Source organism: Penaeus monodon, chromosome 11, assembly GCF_015228065.2.
Source record: "Penaeus monodon isolate SGIC_2016 chromosome 11, NSTDA_Pmon_1, whole genome shotgun sequence".
NCBI lineage: Eukaryota > Metazoa > Arthropoda > Malacostraca > Decapoda > Penaeidae > Penaeus > Penaeus monodon.
The window spans coordinates 32,454,013-32,466,512 of record NC_051396.1 but is presented as its reverse complement, the minus strand read 5'-3'; the positions used below and the strand labels follow the sequence as shown (position 1 = coordinate 32,466,512).

Sequence of the window (12,500 nt, the reverse complement as noted above, 5' to 3'; positions counted from 1 at the left end):
ATTTGTTAATTTCTTGAGAAAAAAGGGACTATGAAGAGTCTTAACTGAAAAATATATTCAATTTAATTTTCACTTATAGAGAAAGGGAAAAAAATTATGCCACAAAGTTGAAGAAGGCCATGCTAACATCCTAGAAAAATAAATGCCATGTACACATTCTTACTTGCTTCCATCCAGTATCTGAGCACAGGTAGTTAGGTTGGGTGGGATATCCAAGACCTGTTATATATATTCTCTTACAATAAGCAGTATAACCACAAGCCACTCAAGCTAGACCTGTTCCTCTAACTACAAATTGTTCTAGTCTCCAGAAATGATTAATAATTGTTAAACCACCTTCCATAACCCACAAATATTATTTCAAAATCAGAAAAAAGAGGGCAAGTTACTTGAGCAAATTTGCTACTTACAAATAGCAAAAATGGCTTACAGGTGTATGTCATCAAGTTAGGTGCTGTGGTGTCCCCAAACTACAAGGGCTTTGAAGGGTCTTTCATGTGGAAATGAGAAATGGACTCCATTTTGAAAAAAAAAAAAAAAATAATAATAATAATTAATAAAAGAAAAGTATACCAATCTAAACTTAAGCCAAAGCCATTTCCAAGCAAGTCACATGTCTGATAGCAATTGAAACATGTTAATTTCCAACATAAATCCAACTCCTAACTTGATAACATACTTCAAGTTCTGATGTAACATGTGGGTGACAACAATATAACATATATATAAATGAACTGAACATGACACAAAATGCTGCAGAAGAAAAATTGTAAACTCTTGAATATGTATTAGTCCAATATCTTTCCTGATTCTCTGTTATTAATTGTGAGCTCAGACCCTAAGTCAATTGTGACTATTACTATAATTAGGTCAAGTCTGCACTTCTTTGCATAGCAACTCTAAAGTACTTTAAAATTCTCTTATTTAAAGAAAAAGAAGAGAAAAAGGAAATATACATACAAACCCAAGAAAACTATGTCTAACTACAAAAGCTGATATAATGAATTATGGATGCCTAATTTTATGAAGTAATACAACAACTGTTATAAAGATGGACCGTTAATCTATAGCTAACATATATGCCAACAGTTTTAACATGGACACTAAACAGGCTTTGATACATGAAGACAAGAGTGGCGCACATCACAGTATATAATGGCTTGTTTATAATGATTATCCGTCATCACAAGTGTTTTCTTTATCGTTGCTGCCGAAAGTCAGCGGGGACAACCCTGAAGTTGTCTTTAGTCACTGTAGCAGATGTAAATATGACACCTGCATATAAATCACTGCACAGAATATCAGCTAATGCTGTCTCTTCAAGCTTTATTTCATTTGTATATCCTTTCCTTACTTAAGAAATATCTCATGCTAACAGCCAGGGGTAAATACACTTTCCATTGAGTGTACACTGACATACTTCTCTTCTTGAATTCAACACTCTTCCACTTCTGCACTCCTTAATGTTGCATTGCTGATCACAGACTGAACTTGACTCTTTTCTAGAAGACATACTTTTGTAATGAAATTCAACTTTACTAAATGAAACAGTGCTTCTGAACAATGTTTAGTATCATGCTTTCAATGAATTCACTAAGATCATTTCCTGCAAACATCATACAGACTTGTCTCAATTTATTACATCTGGTTTTGAACCATGTTGTAACGGACTTTAAATTAACGGATTGTGTTACTACTATTTACTCCCTGGTCCCAAAGGTGAGTGACAAGCAGGACTGACAAAGCTGAGCCTTAGTTAACAAACTAGACCCGATTGAAATAAAAGAATGAGGGCGTTTTATACTCCTATCGATGAAGCTACAGGCCTCTGCTGCGCTGACGGGATTCTATTGTTCGACCCCTAAAGATCATCGACAGAATAGCCATACTGATCAAGTCGAGAAGCCAGCCACATGGACATTATCCAGATCTGCTTCTCACTTTGTCTAAATGAACCATTACGGCATAACTGTTCTGCATACTTGCCCTCACAAATGCGGGACATAGCTTCTAGTTTCTGTGCTCGTTCTTTACTTAGGGGTTCTGCTGGGAAAGTCAAGTCATTGGCCTCTGCTAGCGTACGTAAGCTAAAGTAATATTTAGCATACACAGAGGACGGCACATTGATATTAAACTGAATCATTACTAGGTATTGGCGTTCCAATTCATTCCTGTAATGAAAGAAACAGATCTTAAGCTGGCTTCACCAATTGTACAAAAAAAAAATTAATCATCTTACATTAAGATCGTCACTTGCAAAATCAAACAGAACTAGCACTTACAGATAATATAGAAATACAAGAGTATTCTATAAAAAAAAAAAAAAAAAAAAGATGGGGAGAAAGACAGACAAAGAGAGAGGGGGATAGAGAGAAGGAGAGAGGGAGGGGGGAAAGAAAGAGAGAGGGAAGGGGAAGGGGGAGGCGAGTAAGCCGAACGGGAGGGAGGGGAGGGGGGGATGACGAGAGAGAGGAGACTGAGAGCAGGAGAGAAGAGTGAGAGACTGAGAGAGACTTAGAGATGAGGATAGATCGAAGAGAGACGAGTTGGACCATCGAGATTGGAGATCAACGGGAGCTACCACTGACGAGAAGAGACGATGAGAGAGAAAGACGAGAAAAGGAAAGAGACGGAGAGAAAAGCAAAGAAAGTGAGAGAAAAAGAAAAGCGTGAGAGAAAAAGAACAGAAGAAGAAGAGAAAAGAAGAGAGAGACTAGACGCCCGAGAAGAGTAGCAGCGAGAGACGAGAGAAGAGAAGAGAGGACGACGAGAGGAGAAAGAGGAGGGAGAGAGAGGGAGAGCTGGTGGAGAGGAGACAGAAGGGGTGAGGCGGAATTGATCCCGAGAGACAGAGGTATTTGAGAGGAGTGTCAGAGAGAGAGAGAGTTTTTTTTTTTTTTTGTGAGAGAGATTGTACTGAGAGAAGAGAGTGTGACACTTGGAATCTGTGAGATCGACGAGAAAAGACGAAACGATGCATCTGCAGAGACGATGCGAGAGAGAAGACGAGAGGGAGAGAGAGAGAGAGTGTGAGAGATGGGGAGAAGAACAGAGGCAGCTCATGGAGAGAAGAGAGAGGCCGAGGAAGAGAGACCGAGAGGAGAGGCATTGAGAGGGGAGAACTGAAGAGAGAATGAAGAGAGATGGAGAGAGCGGCGGTAATGAGAGAGAGAGAGAGAAGACATGTAAGAAGAAGAGAGCACGCTGAGGAGACGAGAGAGAGAGGAGAAACCGATGAGATGACGCCGAGAACGACGAGGAGCCAGAGAGCAGGACGAAGAGGAGCCGAGAAGATTCCCGAGAGAGGGGAAAAATGAAGAGACGAGGTGAGACGCGAGAGAAGAGAGATGAGGATGAGAGAGCGAGATCGAGAAAGAAAAAGCATAGTAAGGATCGAGAGAAGATGGAGACCCGAGACAGAGAAGAGATAGAGGGATAAGTGCGAGCGTGATCCGAGATTTCAATTTTTACGGAGAGAGGAGTAGATCGTGAGATACCCCTGGGCGAAGAGATATCCATTACAGAATAGAGATCCGATAAGAGAGAGAATGACGCTGACGACCCGACGCAAGATGGGATTGGGCGTAAGACGAGATGACGTCCCTTGCGAAGCAAAAGTTGATGAGGAGAGAGAACGAGGACCGATATGAGAGAGAGAAAGATGAGAAAAGGAAAAGCAGAGAGAGAAAGAAAAGGAAAGAAGAGGGAGAGATAAGGACAAGAATTGTGAGAGAAAAACTTTTTTTTTGACAGAGACAGAGGAGTGACTGGGAGAGAAAAAAGAGCCGAAAGAGAGATTTTGATGAGAGATCGAGGGATGAGAGATGAGAACCGAGGGCACGGAGATGAGCAGACGAGAGAGTGAGGAGCAGCAGAGACGAAAACGATGAACAGAGAGACGAGAAGATGAGAGAGAAGATGATCGAGAGATGGATTGGAGAGAGATGAGACAACTCCCATGAGAAGAGAGGAGAGAGAGAGAGAGGAAGAAAAAGAGAGTGAAGGAGAGCCGAAGAGAGAGGAGAGAGGACTGAGGAGAGAGAGATGAGAGAAGTCGACGAGTATCGAAGGAGAGAGAGAGAGAGGATAGATGCAAGAGAGAGAGAAAGACGAGAGAGAGAGAGAGAGAGAGAAAGGAGAGAGAAAGAGATGGAGAGAGACAGGAGAGAGAACAGACAGAGAGGAGAGAGAGAGGAAGGCGAAAGACACAGAGAAGAGAGAGGGAAAGACAGACGACGAGGAGAGGGGGGAAAGACACAGACGAAAGCAACGATAGACGAGAAAGACACAGAGAGAGAGATTGATGAGTTGAAGAGAGAGAGTAGAACGAGAGAGAGAAATGTTGAGAGCAGAGATTACGAGAGACGAGGAGGGAGATGAGAGCATTGCGACGAGAAGAGAGAGAGAGAGCGATGAGAGAAAGAGAGAGCGATGAGATAGAGAAGAGAGACAGCAGAGAGGAGACCGAGAGACGAGAGCCCGAGCATGAGAGAGAAAGGGAAAGACACAGAGGAGAGACGAGATGAGAGAGAGGACGAGAAGGAGAGAGAGACCGAAGAGAGAGAGATTGATGTACGACTGAGAGATGACGTTCGAGAGAGTGTGAATGGAGTAGTAGAGACTAGAGAGAAGAGAGATTTGAGAAAGAGAAGACGAGAGATCGGGACGAGGCGACTGTCGTAGACGCTGAGAGGAGATGAGGGACCGGCTACGCCCGACGAGGAGAGCCGAACGGAGATACCGCGATCCTAGGAGGAAGAAGATTTGGCGATGAGAGAAGAGCAGGGAGAGAAGCAGAGACTGAGAGCAGAGAGTCTCCGAAGGACGAAATTGATACACCGGAAGAGAGACTTGAGTTGAGATTGAGAGGACGTGAAGCAGTAGACGCAGAGGAGGAGGATCAAGTAGCAGGAACGAGCGCGAGAGAGGCCTGATATGGAAGAGAGGGTGCGAGAGGCATGAGAGATGTGCAAGCACGGGAGGGGACTGGAGAAAGAAGAGACGCGATAGAATGAAGGATGACACGAGAGAGCTTCGACGCGGCCGAGAAGAGTGAACTCAGGGAAGGCGAATCTATCGACGAGGCATAGGAAGAAATTGAAGGAGGGGAAGTTGGAAGAGAGGCTGAGAAATGAGAGACGAGCCGAGACTAACGAGACCTGAATGATGAAGCCGTTGATATGAGAGGGACGGTGATCGAGGAGACGAAGTTCCGAGAGGAGTGAGGAAGATTTGGGCGAGAGAAAGAGAGACTGCGAAACGAGAGATGAAGAGAGAGAGAAGAGCAGAAGAGAGAACGGATGTTGAGCGAGGGACAGAGAGCGATGGAGGAAACAGAAACGGGTGGAGACCGAAACAGTGGAGATGAGAGGTGGAGACTGAGAGAGAGAAGTCGAGACGAGAAGCCGAGAGAGAGATGAGACGTACCGAGATGAAGATTATATGAGAGTGAGAGCAGAGGAGAGCAGCGGAGTGAATGAGAGATTGAGAGAGAAGATTCGACTGACATGAGAAGAGAGAGAGAATCCCGAGAGGAAGAGCGAAAGAGGGAGATGAGAGACAGGAGGAAAGAGAGGACATGTGAATCTGAGTGAGATGAAGATGAGAGAGAGTTTTTTCTTTGGAAGAAAACGGAAAAGACACACACGATGAATCGAGATGAGAGCGAGAGGAGAGAGAGAGAATGGGAGAGAGAGAGAGAGAGAAGAGAGAGAGAGAGAGAGAAACGGAGGAGACGGAGACTCGCAGATGAGCAGCAGGAGAGCAGGAGAGAGGAGGGAGAAAAGCGGAAAAAGACACAGAGCATGACGACGAGAGGAGGAATGAGGAATGAGATCGAGAGGGAGAGCGAGAGAGAGAGAGAGGAGAAGATGGGGAGAAGAAGATTGACCGAAAGGTTGAAGACGATGAGAGCGAGAATTCGATGAGTGAAGAGAGGAGGAGGCGAGAGAGAGAGAAGAGAAGAGGAGAGAAGAGAGAGAGAGAAAGAGAGTGCGACGTGAGAGAAAAAAAAATGAAAGAGAAAGAAGAAAAAGAAAGAGAAGCTCAAAGAGGGGAAAAAGATAAGAGAAAGAGAAAAAGAAGAGAAAGAGCAAGAAACAGAAAGAAAGAAGACTCGAAAAAAAAGGCATGAGGACGAGAGGAAAAGTGATGAAGATGACGGAGAGAGAAAAAAAAAGAGGGGAGGAGAGAGATTGCGAGAGAGAGAGGGGAGAGATGACGTGAGAGAGAGGGAAAGAGGGAGAGAGCCGGATGAGAGTGACGAGAGAGAGAGATAGAGGACCGAAGAGACGAGGGAGATGCTGTTCTCGAGAGAAGAGACGAGTGAGAGTTGAGAGAATGAGGACGAGAGAGCGACGCAGACCACCGCGAAGAGAGAAGAGATTGATGAGAGGAGGAAGAGAGAGAGAGAGAGAGAGCCGCAGAGAGATGAGAGAGGAAAGAACAGAGAAATGAGGAAAGAGAGAGAGAGAGAGGACAGAGGAGGAGAAGAGAGGAGACAGAGATTGTTTTTTTTTTTTTTTTTTTTTTTTTTTTTTTTTTTTTCTTTTGAGATGCCCATAGCACGATCCGAGGACGAGAGGACGCGAGACGAGAGACGAGAGGACCGAGAGACGGAAGGCAGAGCGGCGAAAGAAAAGAGAGAGAGAGAGAGCGAGAGAAGAGCAGACAGAGGAGAGAGATTGAGAGCCAAGAGAGAGAGGTAGAGATGAAGCAGAGAGAGAGAAGAGAGAGAGAGAGCAAGAGATGAGACCGGTTGCCAGAGCAAGAGGAGATCGACGAGAGAGAGAGCGAGCAGATGATGAGAAGAGACATATCTGAGAAGAAGGCAGAAGACGAGAGAGTAGAGAGAGATGAGAGAGGAGATCCGACGGAGAGACCAAGAGAGATACCAGAGATGAGAGATGAGAGCAAAGAGAGAAAAGGGAAAGAGAGAGAAAAAGAAAAGAGACGAAGAGAAAAAAGAAAGAGAGAGAGATGAGAAGATGAGAGCGAAGAGAGAGAGCAGACATGGAGAGGAGAGAGGTGGAGAGAGAGAGAGATAGAGGGAGGAGAGGAGTGAGGAGGAAAGAGGAGAGAAGAGAGAGAGAAGAGAGAGAGACGAGGAGAGAGATGAGAGAGATGAGAGAAGAGAGAGGAGAGAGAGAGAGGAGAGAGATGCAGGAAAGAGAGCACAAAGGAAAGCATAGGAGAGAGGAAACAAGAAGCGTAGCAATGAAGAAAAGAAAGAGTGCAGAGAAAAAGCAAAGACGAGAGAGACCAGAGAGATCGTGAGAATCAGAAGCACGAGAGCAGAGGATGGAGACGAGGAGAGAGAAAGAGATGACGAGAGAGAGGAGAGGACAGAGAGAGAGAGAAAGAGACGAGAGATGAGAAGAGAGAGAGGACTGCAAGAGAAGTAGATGAGAGAGAGAACGAGAGAAGAAAGAGCAGAGACGAGGAGAGAGAGACCTGGAGACTGAAGCTGATGAGACCAAGAAGACGGAGAGAAAGAGAGAGAGAGCAAGAGAGAGACTGATCAGCATAGAAGGTGCAGAGGAGCAGAGAGATGAGAACCCGAGAGCACTGAGAGAGAGATGAGTAGAAGCATTGATTAGATGAGAGAGAGATGAGAGAGAGAGGTAGGAAGATGAGAGAGACGAGAAGAGAGAAAAGCGAAGACAAGAGCAGACGCAGAACAAAGCAAAGAAGTGAGAGGAAAAAGAAAGAGTGAGAGAAATAGAAAGAGAGGAGAGAGAGAGACTGACAGAGAGCAGAAGAGAGAGGACGAGGCAGCAGAGAGAGACCGAGAGAGAATGAGAGATTGACTGAGACGAGAGCAGCCAAGAGAGAGAAAGAGAGAGAGAAGAAAGAGAGATGGGGTGATGAGAGAGAGAGAGAGAAAGAAACGAAGAGAGAGGATTGAGAGAGAGAGAAAAGGATGAGAGAGAGAGAGAGAGAGAGACGACAGAGGGACGAGAGACGGAGAGGGAGTGCAGGGAGAGAGGAGAGAGACGAGAGAGAGAGAGAGAGAGAATTGGAGCAAAGAGGCGCGAGATACGTGAGAGATGATGAACAGAGAGAGTGAACTGAGAGAGAGAGTAAGAGACGAGCGAGAGAGGGACAGACGGAGACCTGAAGAGAGAGGAGAGAGGAGATGTGAAGCAGGAGAGCGAGAGGAGAGAGAGAGAGGACGATGAGGAGAGAGAAGAGAGAGAGAGAGAGGAAGAGAGAGAGAGACGAGAAAGGACGAGAGATGGGGAGAGTAACAGAGAGAAAGAGAGAGAAGAGAAAGACGAGAGAGAGAAAGAAAGCATGGACGAAGAGAGACGCAAGGAAGAGACCTGATGAGAGAGAGAGAAGACGAAGAGACGAGACGATGTATCGCATTGAAGCCTCCAGAGAGAGACCTGCCGAACCATGCAGCGGAGGTTTTTTTTTGTTGAGAGGTGAGGAGATGATGAGATGAGAGAGAGAAAAAGGAGAAAGGATAAGACTAGGAGAGATTTTTTTGACGAGAAGAGAGAGAGAAAAGGAAAGAGAGAGAGATAAGGAAAGAGAGAGAGATAAGGAAAGAGAGAGAGATAAGGAAAGATTGTCAGAGAAAAACGACGAGAGAGAAGATTACGAGAGCAGAAGAGAATGATCTGACGAGAGAGATGAAAGCGGAGAGGGAGAGAATGACCGAGAGCGGAGAGAGAGGAGAGAAGATGTCCGAGAGGGAGAAGAGAGAGGGACGAAGAGGAGGATGAGACACGAGAGGGAGAGAGGAGCGAGAGAGGAGAGAGGAGAGAGAGATGACGAGACGAGATGAGGAGAAGAAAGAGAGGAGCAGACGAGAGAGAGAGACGAGCAAGAGCTTGAGATGAGAGAGAGAGAGATCACGGAGAGAGAAGAGATGAGAGAGAGAACCGATGAGTCACCGTACGTAAAGAAGAGTGAGAGAGAGAGACGAACGAGAAGAGATGAGAAGAGAGAACCGAGAGAAGAGAAACGAGAGAGGGAGAGAGAGGAGATGAGAGAAGAGAAGATGAGAGAGACTGAAATGATTTGAGAGAGAGAGAGAGGAGAGAGAGATGACGATGAGAGAACTGTAGATGCCGAACGACGAGATCCAGACCAGAGATAGAGAGGAGAAACTCGAGAGAGAGAGATCAGACAAGCAGACAGAGAGGAGAGACATTGCAAAAGAGATGAGAGATGAGAGAGAGCAAAGACACATAGAGAAGAGAGAGGAAGAAAGACAGAGAGAAGCAGAGAGAGCGAAAAGACACAGAGAGAAGAGATGAGTAGAAAGACAAAGAGGGAAGGAGAGAGAGAGAGAGGAAAGTGAAAAGGAAGACAAAGAGAGCAGAACCAGATACGAGAGGAATGCATGTCAGACGACCGCAAAGAGAATGAAGAGAGTAGCCGATACGAGGAGGAGTCGAGCGAGAGAGGAGATGAGTGAGGCGAGAGCAATGAGAAGAGAATCATGAATTTATTGAGGAGACACGGAAGATCGGATTGAGACTGACTTCTGACGGGGAGAGTGGAGCAGAGATGAGAGACGGCGAGAGACGAATTGAGAGCTTTACGATGAGGATAGAGAAGAAAGGGGAAAGACACAGAGAGAGAGAGACAAGATGTGATACTGGGATGAGAATGATGTACGGTCTGAGAGACCTTTGAATGGAGATTTGACGATGAGGAGATCAAGAGTGGTATGAGCTTGATGAGTCGAGTGAAGGGGCGAGAGAAGATGGAGAGATGATGACGCGATCTTATCAGACGATTTGACAGCATTGAGAGCACGAGAGATTGGATGCGGATCCGGAGAGAAGGAGACGAGATCAGAGGATCCACGACAATGTCCACTAGAGACGAGAACCCGGAGAGAGTGAAGATGACTCGAGACCCTTGAGGATAGATGATGCGTTAAGACGACAATAGAGGTAGATAGAGAGGAAAGAGGAGAGAGAGAGAGAGAGAGGGAGAAAGAAAGACACAGAGATGATCGTATAGAGTGGGGGGAAGGGGGGGAGAGAGGGCAATGAAGATCATGACGAGGATCAGGACCCGAGAATCTACGAACCGGAGAGGCGAGCAAAGGAGCGATGAGAGCAATGGCTGAAACAATAGACGAGGAGGAGAGATAAGAACGAGGGAGCAAGACGGAGCAGAGAGAATCTGAGAGATACAGAAGAGGAGAGAGAGAATATGAGAGAGCATGAGAAGAGAAGAACGAAGATGGAGAAGAGACGAGAGAGAGACCGAGATGAGAGCCGAAGAGAGAGAGAGAGAGAGAAAGGGAAAGACACCTTTCTAGAGAGAGAGGAGAGGAGAGAGAGCGGAGAAGAGAGCACGAGAGTAGAGGAGAGAGACGAAGAGAGACCGAGAGAAAGAGAGAGAGAGATGAGAGCAGAGACCAGAGCACTGATGATATGCAAGAGAGACTTGAGAGAGACGGGAGACGAGACGAAGGATTTTTGACACGCATGACGGAGAGAGAGAGAGAAGAGTGAGAGAGAAAAAAAAAGAAAGAGAAAGAGAGAAAAGAAAGAGAAAGAGAAAGAGGCAAGAGAAAGAGCAAAAGAAAGAGAAAAAAAAAGAGAAAGAGAGAAAAAGAAAGTGAAAGAGAGAAACAGAAAGAAAGAGAGAGAAAAAAAGGAGAGAGAAAAGGAGAGAGAGAAAAAAGAGAGAGAGAGAGAGAGAGAGGAGAGGAGAGACAGAGAGAGAGAGAGACGAGAGACAGATGAGATGAGGAGTGAGCAAGACTGACGAATTTGAAGGTGGAGGGAGAGAGAGGATGATTCCGAGCAGAGAGAGATGAAGAATCGAGAGAGAGATGATGAGAGTGAGAGAGACGAGAGTGATGAGAGCAGCAGCACGAGATGAACCCCGAGAGATGACACGAGACTGAGATGAGATGAGAGAGAGAGCTGCAGAGAGAGAGAGAGAGGGAAAGACACAGAGAAAGAGAGACAGAGGGAAAGACACAGAGAAAGAGAAAGAGAAAGAGAGAGAGAGAGAATGAGATAGAGAGAGAGAGAGAGAGAGAGAGAGAGAGACCTGAGAGAGAGTAGATGAGAGAGAGAAAGCAGGAGGAAAGAAGAAAGAGCGAGAAGAAGAGAAGTCCGATGAGAGTAAGAGAGTGTAAGAGAGAGAGAAGAGAGAGAGTAAGTGAGAGAGAGAGATGCAGAGGAGTTTAAGTGAGAGAGAGCTCGAGAGCTCCAAGATTAGAGAGAGAGAGATGATGACGAGAGAGATTAGAGAAGATGAGAGACTGAAGAGAGATGAGAGATGAAGAGAGAGCAGAGAGAGTTTTGAGATGAGAGACTGAATGTGAGAGAGAAAGAGAGAGAGAAAAGGAAAGAGAGAGAGAAAGGAAAGAGAGAGAGAAAAAGCAAAGAGTGAGAGAAAAAGAAAGAGCTGATGAGAGGAGAAAGAGGAAAGTCGAGAGGAAAGAGCAGAGAGCAGATATGAACCGTTTTGATGACGGAGAGATGAGAAGGACGAGAGGAGAGACGAGCAGATTGTGAGAGGAGCGAGAGAATGAGAGAGTCAAGAAGATGAATGAGAGAGAGACTCTGATAAAGAGAGATGAGAGAAAGATGGAAGAGATGAGAGAGCGAGAGAGAGAGAAAGAAAAAGATGAGAGAGAGACAAGGAGAGAGAAAAGGAAAAAGCGAGAGGGAGAGAGAAAAAAAGAAAAAAAGAAGAAGGAGGAAGAGCATAAGGAAGAGGATCAGAGCCAGAGAGAGAGAGAGAGAAAGAGAGAGAGCAGAGACTGCGACAGGCGAGAGGACGAGAGAGAGTAGTAGAGATGAGATGAGGAGCAGAAGAGACTCGAATGAGAAGAAGAGAAGAGAAAGAAAGTACGAGAGAGACACGACGAGAGGACGAGAGAGAACGAGAGATGGAGAGACAATGAGAGTAGAGAAAGAGAGAGAAAGAGAGAGAGAGAGACGATGAGAAAGAGAGAAGTGAGGACGATCTTTTTTTTCTGTGTCGAAGAGACGAGAGATGAGACAGAGTGACACAGCAATTTTTCGGAGGATGAGCACGTCATGAGAGAGATGCAGAGAGAGAGAAGATCTCGAGAGAGAGGAGAGAGAGAGAGAGAAAGGACGAAAGAGAGAGATTGCAAAAGGAAAGAAAGAGAGAGAGAAAAGGAAAAGAGAGAGAGATAAGGAAAGAGTGAGAGAGATGAGATGAGACGAGAACGATGATTTGATGTTGAATGAGGAGAGATCGAAGACAGAGAGACCGGAAGAGAGAGATACCGCGTCTTAATGAGAGAGAGCGATAATACTGAGAGACTGAGATGAGAAGATGAGATGAGGGATTGCGAGAGGAGTAGAGAGAGGAGAGAGAAGAGCGCAGAGAGAGAGAAAGGGAGTAAAAGAGAGAGAAAGAGAAAGGGAGTAAGAGAGAGAGAGGGAGAGAGAGAGAAACAGAGAGAGAGGTTGAGAGACGGAGGAGAACAGAAGAGAGAAGAGAGAGAGCGAGAGAGGAGACCCGAGAGACGCGAGTGAATA

The 12,500-nt window shown here is 45.7% G+C and overlaps 1 protein-coding gene across 1 annotated transcript in view; it reads right to left on the bottom strand.

The window, feature by feature from the left end:
• Nucleotides 1-1,956: 1,956 nt before the first annotated feature.
• The window catches only part of LOC119578927 (cyclin-Y-like), a gene marked incomplete at its 3' end in the record, with an annotated part of 21,687 nt that continues 11,143 nt past the window's right edge, over nt 1,957-12,500 (bottom strand). The window contains 1 exon segment of the mRNA XM_037926602.1: nt 1,957-2,171. Coding sequence (XP_037782530.1) covers nt 1,957-2,171 — 215 coding nt within the window.